Raw genomic sequence first — 21,706 nt, 5'->3', positions numbered from 1 at the left:
ATCACCTCCTCTTCCCTGCTAGCAAAATTCCTATATATCATTGACAAAACCCCATGACCTGCCCTGGCAGCCTGTCTGCATTGCTCAGAAAACTTCATATCTGCCTGCACAATTACTCCCAGGTCTTTTTCATTTTCTACCACCTTAAGTGTAGTACCACACAGTTGGTACGTTTCTCTGGGGTTACTTCTACCCATATGTAGTACTTTGCATTTGTCAAGGTTAAACTTCAGTTGCCACTTCTTAGCCCATCTGCCCAAATTATCTAGATCCTGTTGCAGTAGCACACTGCCATTACTGTCATTAACAACCCTGCCAACCTTTGTATCATCTGCAACTTCAACATTAAGCCTGATATACCTTCATCAATATCATTGATAAATATACAAAACAACAGTGGACCTAACACCGAACCCTGTGGGACTCCACTAATAACATTAGTCCAAGAAGAGCAGCACCCATTGATTACCACCCTCTGTCTTCTAGCACTTAACCATCCCTTTATCCATTGTAGCAACTTACCCTTAATACCATTCTGATCCAATTTGTACAATAGTCTTCCATACGCAACAGTGTCAAAAGCTTTCCTGAAATCCAAATATATGATATCAAAATTATTTTTCGCATCCAGTTCCTTTGTAACCACATCATAATATCCTATCAAATTTGTCAGACAAGACTTTCCCTTAACAAACCCATGCTGTGTCTGAATTATTGCTGCAGTCTTGTCTAGATGATCCTGCAATGCATCTTTAAGCAGTGATTCCATTATTTTACCTGGAACAGAAGTTAAACTAACTGGTCTGTAATTACTCGTGTCACCCTTCGACCCCCCCTTTGTGAATTGGGGATACATTTGCACATCTCCAGTCCGTAGGAACCTCCCCCGAGTCCAAGGATGCTCTCATAATTCCAGCTAAGGGTTTGCTTAGTTGCTTTGCCGCCTCCTTTAATATAACTGGATAGATCCCGTCCACCCCAGGTGCTTCTCTTACGTTTAACTTCAATTTCTCTTCCACTTTGCTCTCAGTTATTACAAAATCATTAAGTATCTTGCTACAATTCGATAACCTTCTGCCATTTTCAAACCTTAATAATTCCTCACATGTGAATGTAGATGCAAAATACTCATTCAGTTTGTTTGCTATCTGAGCAGGATCATCAACAGTCGAACCATTGATGTCAAGTGGACCAATCAGATTCATCCCCTCCCTTTTAGAGTTTATATAAGTAAAGAAATCCTTGCTGTTTTTCTTAGCATCTTTTGCCAAGGATTTCTCGTAATCTGCCTTTGCCTGCCGAACCTCCTTTGTGACCTGATTACAGATTAACTTATATCTGCCATAGGCTTCTGAGTCGCTTGATAATTTATATGCATCCCATGCATTTTTCTGAACATGAGGTGGCTCTTCGAACTGCTAATGTTGAATGCTCCACGGTCGCCGAGCATTATTGGGTTGAGCAGCACAATCTTGATCCCTGATGGGATATTGAAATCGTAAACTATTCACATGATTACCGCCAGTGATCGTGGCTTGAGGCACTGCACATAGCTAGCAGTAACAGTACCATGAATTGCACTAGGGGAGTGCACTTGCCCCCCCCCCCCATTATGGAATGTACTATTTTGCAGTGTGCTGGCGATCATCATGTGTATGTAATTCTGTTCTATTGACACCAGACTCGTGATACATGATCGTGCTCAGCTGACTTTTGCTATTGTAACCAACAATATACATTGGAGTACACCATTCACCAACTAAGCTGATGAAGAGGCATTTTGTCTCAAAAGCCGTGTATTTTAACACTTATCATATTGTTTTAAGGTTTTTATCATATTGTATTTTTAACGCTTTAATTTTTTTTTTATCTCTGTTTTAGTATTTTACGTATATATTATTTATTTATTTCAATAAATTTATTTTAATTGAGTTAGTCGGCCATCACTAGAAAATTGTATGATATTGCAACCTGAAGCTCAAGGCCTGTTTTCCAAGATCCTCTTATGTTATTTGTGAGAGACAGTTGTTCTGTCTATGTCACTTTCTTTTGAACATATATACTTGCCTTTTCTTTTGTTATATGTAATATCCACTGTTCAGGTCAGTGTTGTTTTCATTAGGAATTTCCTGTTGTTTCTAGTTTGTTCTTAATTCTTTTTATTTCACATTAAGCTTAGACTAATTCTCTTGCAGCCTGAGGCATAAGCCCTTAATGCATCTTAGTCTTACATTAAGCTTATGCATTTGCATCATCTAACTGTGAATTGCAAGTTAATCCTAAACTTGATAGATAATGTATCAAGTAGTTTACATTTGGGCTTGGCTATCCAAGTTGCTGTACTTTATAGCATTTTGGTAGTTGATTTTTAATGTCACCCTTTCTCAAAGGTGTTTACTACCACTGTAAATATTAATTTAAATAGTGTCAGAAAAGGAATCTCTCTTAAACAACTTCCTTAATATCATTTTTAAAATACATTAGAACTCAGATAAGAAGTTTTCCAAGGAACTAGAGGTTTAAAACTTCTTTTCAGGGAAAACCTTAGAAGGGAAAATGACCTAAGGGTATAAAATATTAACTACACAAATGAAAAGATATACACACAGAACGTAAAGATCATTTTTAAGTACTATTTCAGAATTTATAAATATTTTATTCTGCGTATGGGAAACATTTTAAACCGAGAATTTAAAATTGCTTAACATTCTGTTCATTAAACTCATTACCAAAGTTGGAAGAATGAGCTCCTTTGGAGTTTCACAATTACAGTAAGACAGAGCAACAATCCACTAAGTAATTCAGAACTGTTCACAACCATTAGAACTTAGCAGCAAATGCTTTTGTGCTTCACATGGTCGACGCTATCTAATTATGGATATCTATGTATAACAGTGCTATACACGTTGGATTACCAAAATGTGTATATCGTTTTTATTTTTTAATATAAAAATAACGATTTTCTATATTTGAAAAAACGTATTAAGTGGGAAAACATCATTATAATAATACGAACTTTTTATGCACGAAGCTTTTTACCTGAGAAAATAACACATTAGAATAGATAGTTGAAATTGGGATTTAAGAAGAAACCAAACCTAATACACGGGAAAATTTCTTATCCAGGTTCTACTGTATTTTTTTATGCACTTAGTGTACTGCTGCTGACATTTCTATCACTTGTTTCTACGTTACTCTAATTCTCCATGAGCATTTCACCAAGAACCTAATAGATTTTTCACTTGTTTGGAGACTGTAATTACTAATTACAGTCTGAGTTAAAATGCCATCAGAGACTGGAGAAATTCTAAAACATCTTATTTTAGTTTTGGGAGTAGTGGTCCCTTCCATGAGTTATTCCAATTTTTTTAGTCCACATAACATATAAATCAAACCATGAACATGCACTTGTTCATGGTTTGATTTATATGTCATGTGGACTGAATGATAATAATATAATCGGTTGTCTGAAATTGGATGACTAAAATGGTGTTAGACAGTTGTTTAAGGTAGATTCCTTTTCTGCCACTGTTCAGATTAGTAATTAAATTAGTAGTAAACGTTTGAGAAAAGGTGTCATTAATAGTTAACTACCAGAATGCTAGTAAACCAGTCTTGCATGAAAGTGAAGACTGGTCATATAGCATTGTTTACAGGAAAGCATTACAGTGTCATTGTGTATTTAATTTTCTAAATAAACTGATCTTTGGCTAGATCATATTTTGTTAAGCAGAAGAGAAGGTTCAGTTTATTGTCATTACTAATATATAACACTTCTAAATGTACTGAAATAATTTTTTGAAGATTCAAGACAAGAATAGTTTCATTTTTTTTTTTAAATAACTTTACTAATTTCATGTTTTTATATGCAGTTAGTTTTAATGCTTAATGTATTTATTGCATTATTATTAGCTAATAAAACATAACATTATTTAGATTAACTTATAAAAATGTGATCAATAGGATGCTTCAATTTTCCAATTTATATTGACATATAACACATTCCATTTATACAGGATATCTCCCTAATTCCCATACCGAAGGCAAAATGTAAAAAATGCTTGTTTGTTCATATGTTAAATTATGACTGATTTCCAAATATTCCACCATTTACTTCTAAACACTTAATGATTTTAAGGATCTTCTTCCAGTCACCTTGCTCCCTGAGATGCTGTCATGGCCACCAACAAATTCTTCCAACTGCATTGATCTTGTGCTCTACAAGTGGCATCACAAACTGTCATGCCCAGAAGATCACTGATCCTGTTCTTCCACCTAGTTGCAGGTCTTCCTCTACTCCTCTTCCCCTTTGATTTTTCCTTCCATTATATTCTTCAACAGAAAGTTTTTCCTCCTTGCTATATGTTCAAAAAAACTTGAGTTTTCTTCTGCTGATGCAATTTCAATACCCGCTCATTTGTTCTTCAATCAAGGTAAGAAATAAACAGTATTCTCCTGCAATGCCACATTTCAAATGCCTCAATTTTCTTCTTGTCAACTCTTTTCAGATTCCATCCTTCACATCCATAAGTGCCAACTGGAAAAATTAACGCATCAATGATTCTCAGTTTCATCTTTAGGGGTAGATCTTGATCTCTCCATAATTTCATCCGATCAGTGACCAACGTTTTAGCAATTGCCTGTCTTTGCTTTACATCATTTGAGCAGCTACCATTTTTTTTATTCTTGACCCCAAGTAATCAAATTCATCAACTTCTTTGATATCTTTCTCATTAACCTTCACTTTACTGGAACTGAGATTATCACCAATCACCATAATTTTAGTTTTACTCACATTCAGAACAGTCCTTTTTTCTTTCTTGCTTCACATACTCTCCTCAGAGTTTCTTTTAGATGATCCTTGGAATTGCAATTAGCATAATACCATCTGCATAACAAAGGTTGTTTATCTTTAGTCCATCAATTTTGATGCCAGTGTCTAAATCTTCCATAGCTTCACAAATGTTATCTTTGGTATAAAGATTAAAAGATGAGGTGACAAAATGCAGACCTGTCTGACATCTTTACTAATTTTGAAAAAGTCTGTTTCCCATGTTGGTTCTTACAGTTCTTTTCTGTTCCTGGTATAGTAGCTCAATCAGCTGAATTATGTGGATTGGGAATCCGATATTAGTTATCGTTTTGCATAGTTTCTCATGTTGAACACAATCAAATGATTTTGAATAATCTGTAAAACACAAAATTACTGGAACATTGAATTCTTTGCATTTTTCAATAATCAGTCATAGATTTAAGATCTGATCTCTGGTTCCTGTGCCTTTTCCGAAACCTGCTCGTCTGGTATTTCTTCCTCAAGTTTTCTTGAAATTCTGTTTAGTATGATTTTAAGAAATATTTTGCTAGCATGAGAAATTAGGCTAATAGTCCCGTAATTTGAGAACTTTCAGATCTCGTTTTTTTGGTAAATAAATAAAAATTGATTTCTTCCTGTATGATGGCCACTGTCCCATTTCCCAAATCTTTACAGTTATTTTGTGAAAAAACTCAGCATCCTTTACACCTGTAGTTTTAATCAATTCTGCTGGGATTTCATCAATTCCAGGTGACTTGCCACACATCAGTCCTCTGATTGCTCTTTTGACTTCTTCCTTCGGTGGAACTGGTTTATGATCACACTCTTGAAAATGGAGTGGTGAATTGTTAGTGTCAGAAGGTGCTAAGAAGAGCTGGCTACTCACAGTATTCTTTCCACCTTCCTTTAATTGTATTCTCCTCTGTTAAAATTTCGCCCTTGGAGTCCTTAATTACATTAAATATTTTGTACGGAACTTTTGTCTTAAGGACTTAAAATCATACATCTTCTTAGTGTTGTTTTGTTTGTTGTGGTATTCAATTTTTTTACACTTTCGATTGATGTAATCCTGTTTGTCCTGGCTTAAACAGTGCTTCATAACTTTTCTCAGTTTCTGATACTCTTCGTTTCCATGTAAACCCTGGGCTTTTACCATTCTTTTCTGTTCAATAAGTTTAAAAGTGGCTTCTGTAATCTAGGGCTTCTTAATCTTTTTCCTTTCTCTAATGTATCTATTTGCTGAGTCCTTAATATTGCTTTTTGTATTTTCCCACATTTCTTCAAGCAGCATTTCTTCATCTACTTCTAATAGAACTTGAAAACGATTGCTTGTTTCAATTATATAATCATTGGGAATATTTTCTCCACCAGTCATCTAGGAGAAACCGTATTCATGATCTTCCTCAGCTTGAGATTGATGTGAAGTAGCTGATGATCACTGCCACAATCTGCACCAGGAAGTGTCTTTGCCATGATAATATTGAAATGCCATCTTTGCTGAATAAGAATGTAATCAGTTTGATTCCTTGTTTTATGATTAAGAGATTTCCATGTGTAGAGTCTTCTCCTGTGTTGCTGAAAGCAGGTGTTACATATGACAGGACTGTTCAGATGACAAAATTCAATTAATCTTTCTCCCCACTCATTTCTATTGCCAAGACCAAATCTTCTACATTCCAGACTAGAAGAAACTGTCTTGCCTACTTTTGCATTGAAATCACCCACAAGTGTCAAAAGATCCTTTTTTTTTTTTTTTTGGACCAAGTCAAGAGTTGCTTGGAGATTTTCATATTAAACATCCATATCTTCATCTGTGGCTGTTGATGTTGGTGCATACACAACTAAAACTAAGATTTACTGGTTGGCTCTGAAGTCTAACCATCATTCTACTATTAATAGGATTGTAACTTAAGTCATGTGGACCTTGTCCTGTCCACATGACTTAAGTTGCTCCTAAAATGTCAATTTTGAACGTGTCCATTTCATTGACGACCATTTTCACCTTGCCTTCTTTTAAACTTTTTACATTCTATGTGGCAACCCTCTTTCTTAAATTTAATTTTGCAGGGCACAAAGCGACATCCGGGATCTGGTTAACAGCAGTTTTTGGAGTTGTTTTTGTAGTGGTATGACATTGCCTACTACATGGCCGATTTTGAAAGGGGCCAGCTTTAATCATAGGAAGAGTGGTTTTAAGGATATAGAACTTTTTAATTTTCACCAATCTTTGCAAATTCTGATATGATTTTTTGCTGAGTTTTGCAATTGTTTTGGGCATTCCTGATATACAACAGATTCCAGAGAAAGAAATTTAGTGTCAGGTCTCTTCACCAAGTACAAAGTGCCAGGGTCCTGCCACTTTATACTTGGCTGCCACCTGCTGGAAGAACACAGACATCCATTTCAGTAATACAGGAATTGTCAGAAAAAGGTATAAGCAGTTCCTGCAACATGGACAGATACATTTTACTTATCTCAGTAATGTTGACAAAGTACAGCCTGCTAGTTTCTTGTCCCATATCCCTGCCAAAATCGTCAGTCATGGAATTTGCTGAACATATGTGGCATCAGTCCACATTTGTTGTTCACGGGCCAACATTACAGGTTATATACCAATGAGCCAAAACATTATACTCAGCGAGTTGTTATGCAAATCAAAGCAATTGCAAGTGAACTCTACGGCACGTACGTAGGTTAGGACACTGTATAAAAAACATCTGATACTGAGCTCTGTAAATCAGTGTTACTCTTGTTCTTCCAATGGGAAAGGCAGCAGACTTAACTGAGTTTGACAAAGGCCAAATTGTAACGGCCAGACGACTGGATCAGAGCATATCCAAACGGCATGGCTGGTGGGATGCTCACAGTCAGCCGTGGTTAGTACCTACCAAAAGTGGTCTGAGAAGGGGGAACCCCATGAACTGCTAGCGAAGTGTTGGACAACCAGGGCCCATCAGTGCTCGAGGTGAGCGAAGTCTCTCGTGGATGGTTCGTGGCAACAGGAGGGTGACTGTGGTGCAACTTGGATTTGGAATGCTGGTGACAGGAGTAATATGTCACAACACAGTACATCGAATCATGCTGAAAATGGGGCTGCGTGCCCGTGCTAACCATGATTAACTGGCGATAGTGCCTACAGTGGGCACACAAGCACCGAAACTGGACCTTGGGTGATTGGAAGAAGGTTGTCTGGTCCGATGAATCATGTTTCCTGTTGCACCATGAGGATGGCTGGGTACGTGTGCATTGTTTACCTGGGGAAGTGATGGTGGTGTTCATGCTTTGGGCAACGTTCTGCTGGGATACCCTGGTCCAGTCATCCATTTGCCAGGCACTCTGATGTCTACCACCTACCCAAACATCATGTGGGGATGCTGTATCAGCTCAGCAGAGGAAAGTCTACCACCTTTATTGATTTTACCACGGATCCTGCTAACACTTATTCCAGTGAAAAAAGCAGACTCCTAACCTACTTACAACAGATCTGGCAAGCTAGATGGTCTGAATCCACCAAAGGGGCCATCACCCACAAATTTATACCGAACATATGCAAAATATATCCCAAATCACCATCCTGGTTCTCCCCAGGCCTTCTAACCACATACCTCCTAACAGGGCATGGTGCCTTTCGCAGCAAACTGAACCTTCTTGGACTTTCCGACAACCCCCTTTGCACTTGTGGTGCCCAGGAAACCTGGGACCACTTGATGCATGACTGCCTACTATATGATGACCTCAGATCTTCTCTCATCACACAAATTTATTTCATCCCTAGAGATCAGGAGCAACATCTCCTGGAAGACCACCATACCTACACAGCCTTTTCGAACTTTGCTCAGGGCCTCTTCACGAGGCGGAAAACCCTACCACAACCACAGAATCAGACCCAACCAGACAATGAAACGGCCTAATCAGCCATGTGTCAAGACCTCTACTGGCTTCAGCATACTGAAATCCCCGTGAAGACTTTCAACCTGCACAATAATTGTGCCTTTACAATGCAGTCTCAACATCACCACCATCTACCATGACTGCAGCTCCGGCTTCAGCTCCCACCAAGTTAACTCAATACTGAAATGACTTCACCACCGGGATGGGACCTGTCTGTCCCACGATTGCACTACTTGAATTTGACCTTCTCGGACTGGACTCTGCCAACTATGACTTCATGCAGCATTGCTGCCAATGCCATGTGGCGATCCTGAACCCGTGCTCCCTTGCACGGCCCTGTTTCTCCCCTGTCCTGGCAGGGAGGAGGTGAAGGTTCCCTTGTCTCCTCCCCGCCGCCCCCCTTTCCTTCTGGTGTGGCATGGTCCTGCCTCACTGATTTTGGGGTCATCTACTCTACCGACCCTATATTTCACCCCCCCAGCCTTTAGTCTCCCCTCCCCCTCTAGCTTTCCAACTAGCGTTCATCCCATGTCAAAATTATCCTAGCCCTACACCCAAAATTCTTAATTCCAACACTGTATAACTTAAAACTCCTTTGGCCTGACCCAAACTCTAGCGCATCCCCCCCCCCCTTTTTTTTTTTTTTTTTTTTTTGGGTCCTAGCCACTGAAATCCCAGGAAATTAGGTGATAGGACCTGCCAGAGTACTTATTTAAAAATACTGGTGTACCTGGCTTGCCTCCACGGGGCTAAGTGTGGGCAACGTTGGGCCTCAGTAGGGGTCCAGCGGCTAAATGGCCAGATGAACAACGGTATACAACACTACATCCAGCAATATCCATACACTTTTAAATCTCTGGCCTTTACAGTGTTCTGTAACACACGACAATGTAGACTACACGGAGATGGGGGAAACCCCTGGTGCCGTTAGACCCTAAACACACTTTACTTTACCTAAACATCATTGCTGACCAGGTACACCCTTTCATGGCAATGGTCTTCCTCTCTGGTGGTGCTGTCTTTCAGCAGGATAGTGCACCATGCCACACCACCCGGATTGTTTGAGACTGGTTCGCGGAACATGAGGAAGACTTCCAGATATTGCCCTGGCCTCCAAATTCTCGAGACATCAGTTGCATTGAACATCTGTGGTTTGTGGAGCAGCAATTCTGATCTACAGCATCTCAACAATGGACCTTACAGGAGTTAAATGATCTGCTGGTTACATGTTGGTACCAGATACCACAAGACATATTTAGAAATCTTGTAGTGTCCATGCCTTGCCAGGTACGAGCTGTTTTGGCTGCACATGGAGGACCAACATCATATTAAGTAGGTGGTCATAACGTTTTGGCTCATCGGTGTATCTGTTGGTGTGACCTTTAACATAAAACAAGGCCTCTTCACTAAACATTATTGAATAACATTCATCTGGCAGAACAATTAACAGAATTGTCCTGTGGGCCATGTTGTCACTATTTAGTCCTTGTATGAGGTGAATCTTATGGATAGAATTTTTTACTTGTTAAAATGCAGTGGACACTACTATCACTAGTTCCACATTATTGTTGACAGCTTTCTTATGGACTTTTTTGGACTTTCCATTTTTTTCCCAAACAGAGCTGTGGCATCTTCTTTAGTAGCACTTCTTGATCTACTGCTACAGGAGTAGTCATGGATTCTTCCAATTCCTCTTGAAATGGCAACTAATTTCATTAAAAGTTCTTCAACAGATGTAGCCAAATAAATTACTTGGTAACAGATCTACAAGTTGCCATGTAACTTGTAGATCTGTTACAATGTTGCAAGCTGCATTATGGCAACTCTTTCTTTCATTGTTAGTTTTTCCTTTCATTCTCTCAAAATGAAATCTGCAACAAGGAGAAATGACATCTAGAAACACTATTTTACCCCATATGTGTAACTTTTGGAACAATCTATATTCACCTTGATAAATAATGCTGTGGAATTTTATGAAACTGAACCATATTCCAAGTATTGTTCCTTTGCCTTCTCTGAAAAATCACCCAAAGATTATTTTATTATTCACTGATATTATTAATCACTTCTTAATTTGTACATAGTGCTTGTAATGTATAATTTATAATAATAAAATGAAGTATTTTGCATGTCGTTTAAATGAATAATTAAGAATTATTGAAATTTAAACTCTATATTGATGAGATTTTATTTGAACATTTTGAGTTTGTTTAACTGCCAGATGATGTTTGTTTAATTGAAAGAAATAAGTGAACCACAATTAAAGAACTAACTTTAAAAAATATGCTCCATTTAATTTTTATTGATAATATTCATCGTGTTATCCAATAAGATTTCTGAGATATATATACATACACATTTCAATTTAATTTCAGGGTGGATTGGAGACTAAGGAATACATTTTAAATGAGGTGACCAGATGTCTCAATCTTCATCCCAGCCGCATATGTATTGTTGCAGCTCTTTTGGGAAATCACATTCTTACAGATCTTGACCTTACTATATTCCATAAGAAGCTGTGTGCTAATGTTAAGGGAAAGGTAAGTTATTAAGATAGCTTCATAATCCAAAATTGAAGATTAACATACATACATATTGCAATAATAGCCTTTTAGTGGCAAAAGTTTTGGTTGGATAGCACAAATCATTTTAAACAACATAAATAACAATAGTTGTGGCTTCAACTTGAAAACTTAGAGTGCATTAAGTCAATGAATTTAAACTAAATTACCATAAATTAAGCAAAATTTAAATAAACATGAACTTCAACTCTGTGAATAATAAAGACTGGCTATTTTAAAAACTAATACAGGTTAATGAGTTGATAATGAAATTAGAATATAAGGAGCAAATTACAAGGCCTAAATTAACAAATTATATACATTGCTTTAAAGTAGACCTGGCCAGCCCACAGGCTACATGTGGCCTGCCAGATAATTTTTATACTACTGACTACATCAGTAGGCATGCAAAGAACACTATGCCTCCCAAATTTTGTTTCCATCTCAAGAAAACATCAGCTGAAGCATATGAAATGTTAAAAGAGGCTTAAGATAAATGTGTGTTCCTGACCACTCATTCCCTTCTTTGAACCTGAAACTGCAGATGGTAGTAATTCATTTACAGTGCAAAATGAATTAAAACACATTCATGCTGCAACATCAAAAATCAACCTTAGATTTTTTGCACAAAAAATTGTGAGCACCTTCAGATCCACATACGTTTTGAAACTTTTTCAAAAATGAAATTTATTAAAAGTTAATCTTGAGCTTCAATAAATAATTAGTTAAGATGTGCAACTACCAATATTGATATTGAAGTAGATTTTAAAAAAATTTGAGTGATCGCAAAAAAAAGCAAATATCTGATTGATTTAGATATATAATAAAAATGAATAAAATAAATTTTTTTGGCATTTGATTTTTTATTTTTAAAAGAATGATTTGGAGGCTTGCTTTAAATGAAGATTAGCATTTTTGGATTTGAGTGAACAGTGATATTGTGAAGTTGCTTCTGCAGATTGGTTGAAAAACTAGATCTAACAATACATTGCATTGTCAGATGTAGTTATGGGGAAGCTTTTTTTTTTTTTTTTTTTTTTTTTGAAGCTTTCCCAGAACTTTCTTCACCCTGCATATGCTCAGTCTGATTTCTTCCCCCCTCCTGTTTGGGCACATGAAGAAAACATTTTTTTCAATGATGAGCTGAAAAAGACAGTGATAGGCTAACTTCAATGGCAGGCTCCATTCTTTTATCACTGTGCGTATGCAGAATAATAGCAAAATTGTATTGATGAACCAGATGAATACACAGAAAAGTGTATACCTGCTTCCCAACATTTGTTGAATAAATGATATAAATTTCAGCTTTGTATCGGTTGTTTGTATACATTTATAGCTAACGCATACTTATGGACTGTCCCTTTTATTCTGTTTTGATATTAATGTATTAAATTTTTTGCTAGTGTGGTGATCAAGTGAAAAAGGAACTTTTGCCTTTCAGTGTTGTTCATAAAGTGCTCTGAATAATCAAAATACATTATTCAACTTGTTTTTCTTTCTTTATTCTGCCTCATTTGTGGACTGTGACCTAATTCTTTAGGTCACTAAAATTTTAATTGTGTACTTTTATGACCTGGTTTTGGCACATTATGGCCTCAGTAGCTAATGCGGCAGTAAAACCCAAAGCAAACCAAACCTCATTTGTGGTATTTTTCCCATTATAAAATCATTGTTATACACTCAGTATGTGCATAATTTTGTCAAGAATGATTCCTATATACAGTCGAACTTCCCTATAACGAATTCAATAAATCCGGCGAAAAAATTCGTTATAGAGAAATTTCATTATACAGAGATCTTTTTTTATTAGAAATTGTTATCCAATTAGAAAATAAATGAAAACGAATCTACATTTATTTTTAATGTATTTTATTTCAAAAACATACTTATTTAAATTGTTTACACAATTTTTGCCGGTAAATATCACAAATTAAAAAAAATCTAATTTTCGTTTACACAATACAATTAAAAAATTGTCTGGTTCTCAAAGAAACCTCACATTTGTTCAGAGCATTAAAAACATTATCAGGAACATTTTCACAAAACTGTAGACCCATACGAACCATTTTAAAAGCGTTAATAATTTCTTCGCGAGTTGGCTTTTCTACGGTTGTTCTGATGCGTCTCTTCAGCGTCATTGTTAATTTCTTCGTAATCATGGTTGCATCTAACACTGTTCAGCAGTATTTCATCTTCATTTGGATGTTCTGCTGTGATCTACATAAACAACTATCCAGTGTTATTTCATTTTCAGTGTTTCCAGACGATTCTAATAATGTCCAAAAGATTTTCAGTTGTGAAAGGGGTAGTTCATCTTGTTCGTCCAGTCGTTGTTCGACTTCTGTATTCAGTGCAAATCCCGCTTTCGAAAAACAATTTTGAATGGTGTATTCAGTGACATCGTTTGTCCAAACTTTTGCCAGTTCAGAGATGCAATCTCTAAGGTTAATTGTAACCTCCAAGTTTCTATTTTCTGATAACGCATTGACAATCTTCATTATTATTCTCTTTCGATAATGAAATTTAAAATTTTTAATAATGCCTTGGTCCATTGGTTAGATTTTTGATGTTACGTTTTGTGGTAAAAACAACTTTGCACTTTTAAGTTTGGCAGAAATATTGGCAGGATGTGCCGGACAGTTGTCAGTTACCAACACAATTTTCCTTTTTTCTTTTTGTTGTACGCTTGTCTAGTTTTAATATCCATTCTTCAAAAATATCACTTGTCATCCATGCTTTTTTATTAAAGGTGTAGTCAACTTCCAAAGATTTTGTGCCTCTAAAACATCTTGGGGTTTTTGATATTCCAATGACTAAAAGTCTTAATTTTTCACTTCCTGTGATATATGCTCCAACTAGTACAGTTATTCTTTCTTTGCTTTGCTTTCTGCCAAAACATTTATCATCCTTAAAAGAAAGTGTTCTATTCAGTAAACATTTAAAGAATAAACCCATTTCGTCAGCATTAGAAACATCCTTACGCTCATATTCTTCCAAAATCTTCTTTAAGGTATTGTTCCTCCAACTGTTGCAATCTTCTTTGCTTACATTAACACTTTCTCCACAAATAACCTTTTCCACAATTCTGTGGCGCTTCTTAAATTTATCTAGCCACACAGTGCTCGAATTAAATTCTGTATGTCCAAGGGACTGTGCAAATTTCAGGGCTTGTTGCTTAATTATTAGGCCTGATATTGGGATATTCTTTTCACGTATCATTTGCACCCATTTTAGAACAGCTTTATCAACATCTTCATATATACACAACTTAAATCGCTTCTTGTCTGCTCCTCCTTCAATTGCATTTAAAATTGATTCTCGATTTTTTTAAAATCGTAGATAAACTGATTGCAGACATGCCATATTTCTCCGCAACATCTTTTTTCTTAAAACCCTGGTCAATATCATAACAATCTTTGCTTTATCATTAATACTTAAACACTTTCTCTTCGACATTGTTTTCGCATTTGTAAAAATTACTGGGCTGCAGCTCTTGCTGATACATACACCGCAAACTTCGCTGCACTGGCCATATAGTGAATTGTTAATACAGGTACCGCCTACTCAATGACGTTCACTTGCCAATTCAACAGTATCACTCCCTTTGAAGAAATATAGGACTTTGTGAATTTCTTTTATTCTGCTTTCATTCATATATACACGAAAGAAAATTTATGATTAACGTATGCTGTATGTTACTTTTCAGAAAAAAAAAAAACAAGAGCATATAGCCTATGTGATTGATGACGAACAAAATCAAAAAAAAAATCATGAAAACCATCTACTGGGAGTCCAGTTAGACGAGAACAGACATATCATATAATGATTGACATGAAGGTCACGTGGTACAGTTAAGGTGAGAAGCGAATGTCTCTCAGTAGGCAGTACTAAAAACCGACTATGGTAGCATTCTATGTATTGTCGCCGCAGCATGCTAAAGGCTTAGCATGCTGCGGCGACAATGTGAATTTCGCTTTCCCCTGAGCCAACGTCAATTTACAAATCTACCCTATTTATTGTAAAGTTTACGACCACTTTTTAAGAAAACCCATATGGTTTAATAACTGTAACAAAAATGAAACAAAGACCCTCCTACGGGCGTCAACGGCCACAAGTGTTCACTAAAAGGATGATTATTTAATTCCAGATGCTAATGCGAAATTTTGGAGCGAAGGAGGCAGTATATTTGAGCAGCTGTTTAGCAGTAAATGCTTGAAAATCTTCAAAAATGCTTTTACTAATTTTTTTAAAAATTCGTTATAGAGAGACGAATACTTTGTTATATGGGGTTAATTTTACGTGTACTTTCGTTTCAAGGTGCGATGTTTTGCGAAAAAATTCGTAATATAGAGAAATTCATTAAATAGAAGTTCGTAATAGAGAAGTTCCACTGTATATGTTTCAAACTCACCTGAAAAAAATTCAATGAAAAATGTTTTTTTTTTTCTTTGCTTTATAATTTGTAAAGCTGTAAAAATCTCTGAAAAATCTGCTTTATATATGAAATTGTATTTTATAAAAAAGATGAATATGGTTAAAATAAAAATAATGATGAACAAGTATGCCACAGGAAGGGATATAATCATTGAAGGCACAGAAATTGAAAGGTGGATTCATATACTTATCTTGGACAAGTCATTAGCTGTAATAATCATAAATGGCTGGAAGTAAAGAGAAGAATAAATCTCCAATGGGGATAGTATTCAGGAAATATAGTCACATACTGAGGAGCAATATTTCAATTTATCTGAAATGTAAAATAATGAACTAATGCATACTCCCCACCATGACTTATGGAAGTGACTTGGGCACTCACTAAAAGAATGGAAGAGAAGCTAAAAACTACACTGCAAAGAATCAAATGAATTATATTAGGAATCAGGCTGTTGGATAAGAAGAGAAACGCATGGATTAGCCAACAAACTCAAGCAGAGGACATTCTTATTAAAACTAAAGAATTGGAATGGACTTTGGCAAGACATGAAAGATGGACTAAGAAAATAACAGAATGGTACCCAAGAGGAGCTAAAAGAAAACCTGGAAGACAACAATGGAGATGGATGGATGAAATTCAAGAGTTTGTGGGCAGTAAATGGATGGCCATTGCACAAAACAGAAGAAACTGGAAAGGCTTTCATCCTGCAGTGGATTGAAAATGGTCGATGATGATGATTTAAAAAAAGAAAAAAAAATTGGCAGTAATATTAAAATGATATTTTGTATAATTTAGAGTCCATATAAGCCTCGTAATCGGTGAGGGGGAAAAACTAATTAGAAATGTTGAAAAGTGGCTTCTCGTAAGAGTGTAAATGCTTGAGTTTGAAATAGTAGTAGTAATCATGGCATGCGATGCAAGAAAACAAATGTATGAGCTTAGGTAGCATCAGCCAAAAAAAAAAAAAAAAAAAAAAATTCACACACCCATTCCCTCTATCAAAATGATCCCCCATATGTCTACTTGTGATATAAAACTAAGGTGCTTTGTGGTGAGTTAAGAACTGACAAATGATTTGTAGCATCCTCACACTTTGCACTAGGCAGAATACTCTGGTTTTGTTCCACCTTTCCTTATTAAATAAAATACTAATTTGTTGAATCATTGTTAGTATATATTTAATTGGAACTTTTTCCTTCTCACCGCGCCAAAGCCTCGGTGCAGGCTTTGGCGCGGTGAGCTGCAGCATTATCGTGATGGAAGTACCAGGTGTCCATTCTTGACTTTGGCCGCAGGTTCTTCATAGATCCAATGACTTTAGGCAGGCATTGTTCAGTATACCACTTAGCTGTGACTGTCTTCTGCGTGTCCAAAACGACACGTTCCACAATTCTACTCGATTTGAAAAATACAGCTATCATTTTCTTCTTTACAGATCGGGATTTTCTGACAATTACGGGTGTGTCGTCATCATCAAAGACCCAAACTTTGTTTTGAGCCTTGGTCGGCAGATCGTAATAGTACAGCCAAGTCTCGTCACCTGTCACGATGTTGTTCACATACCGAGATTGTCCCTTATCAAACTTTTTTAACATCTCCCGGCACCAAGTCACACGTCGTGTCATCTGCTCTTCAGTCAGTTGATGCGGCACCCAGAGAGAACAAAGTTTCTTCACGTGCAAATGATCTTGCAGAATCGAACAAATTGCTGGTGCCTTTAGGCCCAAAGTATCCTCTATCTGTTGGTAGGTCACTCGCCTGTTTTCGTCAAGCATTTTCCTCACAGCAGTAACGTTTTCCTCCGTAACTGACGTTCGTGGCCTTCCCGGCCTCTCAGAATCCTCCAGAGTGAAATTTCCCCTTTGGAATTCTCTATACCACCTGAATATCGTTGTACGATGTGGACAATCATCATCTAGTGCAAGAGTCATTTCTTCTAAGCACTGGTCTATGGTTAAACCACGCACAAAATTATACCGCAAAACTGTCCTTATCTCATTTCGTGACCATGATGCCATCGCAAGCACTTTACACTCTCACTACTAATGAATAACTGAGCCCATCGACTTGGCGTGGCGGCTACTATGCACGTATGAACATGTCTCAACATGCAGCAACAAGCAGCTTCCTGTGATTCATTGTTGTGTCATATTGCAAAACTTTCCTAGTACCCTTTGTATATGAAACAACCTTGCAAAATGTAAATTTACATATGTACCCCCTTCCCCCCAGAGCCCATACACAAAATGTAAATTTTGCATCTACCTTGCAACTGGTTAGTGGTATTCAACAATTCACTCTCCCTCTTTATCTGTTCAGTTGATAGAGGCCATATAACATCCTGAAATTAAAACCCCTTCTTTTGCTTTTAAAAACTGCAACCTCTTGTTATTACTTCTCACTGAGTTCCTGTATTATCAGTCTGGTGAACTTGTATGGTTTATGGATGATGATCAGGTTCTTGCCCTAGTACTTTCTTATCATTCTGTTATAAATAACAGCCAGCAAGTTGATTTTAAAAACTGTTTCCCATGGCAAGTTTTCCCTGCATTTACATAAAGTGGCCCTTCTCATACTCATCACAATCTGGCATGTATGCTGGCATGTATAATTTCTGAATCTGAGAATGCTTTTGATAAGTGCACGCAAATGTGCACACACACATGTATGCACACCCCCTTCTATTTTGCCTATCCTCCCTAAATACATTATCCATATTAGAGAAAAGGCTTTTGTTAGGAATGAGCATAACTGCTGAATGCAAAGGAATAAAATAAAATTTATATAAAATAATATACAGAAAAATATAACTAGGTGCATAAAGTTAAAAGCGGCGCCTCCGTAGCCAGTTGGGCAGGAGCAGCAGTGCATAGCACATGCTTCTTAGACCGGGGTTCAAGCCTGTGACCACAAATGCGGAGGATGCAGAAAGGTCAGCGAATGACCACCACATATCCCCAGAGCAATATGGCCTTAGTTGCTAATGCTCCTAAAAAAAAAAAAAAAACAACAGAGTTAAAAGCGTTAAAAATGTTGAGAATATGTAAATAAATAAAATGATAAAAACATATGTATAAAGGAGCATTCATAGCAGTGTTCTTTTTATCAAATTAAGGATCAAGTGTAGCAGAATGGGTTACATGGCAGTTTACTGAGAAAGGATTGGGGTGGTGTGTCTGTTTCATTCCCATGCCAATTTATTAATGTTAATATTACATTCACATGATATTATTTATTAGATTAAATGAAGTGTTGAATCGTTCTTGGTAAATTCCATCTCCTCACATCTTATCAGTTCCATAAGTAAACAGACTTATGGCCTGCCCTGTATATCATTAGAAAAATGCAACAGAGACAAAGTTGTGAACATAGAGGGAAGAGTAAAAAAGCAAAAGTAGGAGAAGGGGAAAAAGATACAACCTTAAAGAAGGTGGTGGGGGAGAGAAATGAAAAGAAAAACAAAGCATCAATCATTAGACTGGGGGAATAAGATGATGCATGATATTTAAACTATATGGAATTTACCATCACTCATGTTGCAAAATTGCTACTGCCATGATTGTGTGTATGTGGCCCTCATTACAGTTAACTCTAGGACGTACAATACAATACATGGAGCACCTATAACAAAGAGCAATGATGAAAATTATGAACACAGTCATAAGATATTATATGGTACAATTGTATGTTCTTATTGCTTTTAGTTATATTTTTCTATATGTTACTTTAATAAGTTTTATTTTTTCCTCTGTATTCATTGGTATTGTTGCATTAAACAAGTGACCAAAACTCCTAAAGCACATGGCGGTAGATGTTTGTCTTTGCTTCTATTTGAATTTATAATGGAAATTTTTATTAGTTTCTTTGATCTTCTTATGGTATTTTGCTCGTGAATTAGTTTCTAAACAATTTGTTGATATTTAAAAACCAGCAGCATGGGTATTGAATCTTTGCAGAAATTCATCGAGACAAGCTGCCCAAGTGCCTGCGTGCCAATTGACTTGGTGGAAATTCCACGAAGTTTTGCATTTTCTAATTTGGCACATAGGGGTGGTGATTTCCGGTTTCATTACGACTATGAATATTTTTATGCTAGCCCATTTTGTCTTGTGATTGATGGCGAATGTTGTTTAGATACACTCTATGGCGGTTTTTTCGGAGACTGGGTATGTGGAGGGCAATGGAACCAAATGGTAGATTTCTTGACTACCTTTTTTCAAACAGTACAGAACAGTAACGTTGAAGTAACTGTATTTCTTAATGGTGCTGCAGAACCTCACCGTATGGAAAGCTGGATTGAAAGGCAAAAGACTGACAAAGAAAGGATAATACAGGTGCTTAGACACGTGTCTGTTAAAGGTACACCTCCTCCTAAGGTTTGGTGGATTCCACCAGTTGGGCTTCGATCCTGCCTCAGAATGTTTTTGCGCCATATAAATGTTAACGTTGTATTGACCACCAATGATCATCATCAGGAAGTGATGAACTATTGTCGCAAAAACAACTTCCATGGACTTCTGGCCGAAGATTCCGAGTATATCATTTTTGATCCACCGCGTTATTTCTCATCAGAGCAGCTGAAATTAACTTTCAAGGTAAAGTGCATGTTCTTAGTATAAGCAGAAAACTATCGCGTGTATTCAGCTAAACAATTATTAATTGTCCAGATTAAGTATTACACTTGGGGCATAAATTGTTTTGTGTGTTTTTAAAATATAGTATTTTGCTTCCATTCGCTTAAAGTGAAGAGGTAGTCCTGTTTCTGATATTTGATTTGATGTATAATATGATTGCATACATTTTTTTAAAGCAGTATTAAATGATGAAATAAATTGAATTTACTCTTCATAAATGCAACTACACAATCATCCATCTTAAAAACACAAAAAAAAAAAAAAAAAGTCTGTTATCCAGAAATTTTTCATACAAAGGGAGGTATTTGTTCTCATTGTAAGTGAAAATTACTTTTCAAAGTACTGTAATTTCACAATTTTATTTCTTGACATAACTTTCATAGAAATTTGATGTTGATTTCATAATGACCACATATAGTTAAAATGAAAATATAAGTGTATTGTGGCATCAATAATATATTGCATTATCATCCTGTGGTCATAGTTCTATTGCTACTTTTCCAAATAATTATTATAAGAATTTTTACATTGGAGATAATCCTACCATCCTTTTTTGGATATTTTCTGTATGAGTTGAAGTAAATGTAATTTTTGATATTTTATATATTTATTCCAAACTGATGTTAAGAAAAAATTATATCTGCTATATTCTTTGTCAGAGAATCCCACTTCCTAACCTGGGACCTCCTCTTCTCGATTTTCTTTCAAAATATGTCCATCCCATTCTGTTAAATGCATTCTCTCTCTCATCAACTCTTCAAACATTTTCTAAAGAAATCTATTAGTAATTGATCCACCAAAAATTCCCAAGAACAAGAACAAAAGTGAGGAAATCCATCATTGGGCAACTTCACACATTCTAAACTTATTTGATGAAAGTGTGAAAAAGCTGAAGCAGTTTCTCTAATATTACAAAGGCCATTGGCATAAGTTTTCTAAGTAAACTCCTATTCTGTTCATTTTCTGCCTTTTGCAGTTTAACTACTTGCCTTTGAATATTTACTGTGATGTTGGAATGCTCTTTATACTTAACTTCTTGGATGATGTAGTATAAGGTTCTGTTCCTTCATACACATTTTCTTCTGTGTCAGTGACCTACTTAAGTGCAGATCCTAATGACAGTTTTTCTGATGATGCAGCTAGCTCATTTATTTTTCTTATCAAACTTTGAACTGCACAAACAAAAAAATATCAGTGCAGGACTGGATAAAAACATTTCACTGCACAGAAAAATAAATTTAATGAAACAAAAATACACCTTACATTTTGGCTTCAACATAGGGTCTTTTTTTCAGCAGTGATACAATAGCCTAAAAGAATAAAGGAGATAAACGTATATATACACACACAAAAAAATGATCTATATGATGGA

The 21,706-nt window shown here is 36.3% G+C and overlaps 1 protein-coding gene across 3 annotated transcripts in view; it reads left to right on the top strand.

Annotated features, from left to right (window-relative positions):
- The window catches only part of LOC150088830 (constitutive coactivator of PPAR-gamma-like protein 1 homolog), a 283,787-nt gene that overhangs the window by 82,355 nt on the left and 179,726 nt on the right, over nt 1-21,706 (top strand). For all 3 annotated transcript variants that reach the window (XM_090369687.1, XM_090369686.1, XM_090369688.1), the window contains exon 2: nt 11,080-11,244. In XM_090369687.1, the coding sequence (XP_090225813.1) occupies nt 11,080-11,244 (165 nt within the window). The remainder of the gene's footprint in view (nt 1-11,079; nt 11,245-21,706) is intronic.

The sequence above is a fragment of the Mastigoproctus giganteus genome, chromosome 3 (assembly GCF_048544385.1).
Source record: "Mastigoproctus giganteus isolate SK-2022 chromosome 3, ASM4854438v1, whole genome shotgun sequence".
Lineage (NCBI taxonomy): Eukaryota > Metazoa > Arthropoda > Arachnida > Uropygi > Thelyphonidae > Mastigoproctus > Mastigoproctus giganteus.
This window is presented reverse-complemented; position numbering and strand designations above follow the sequence as displayed.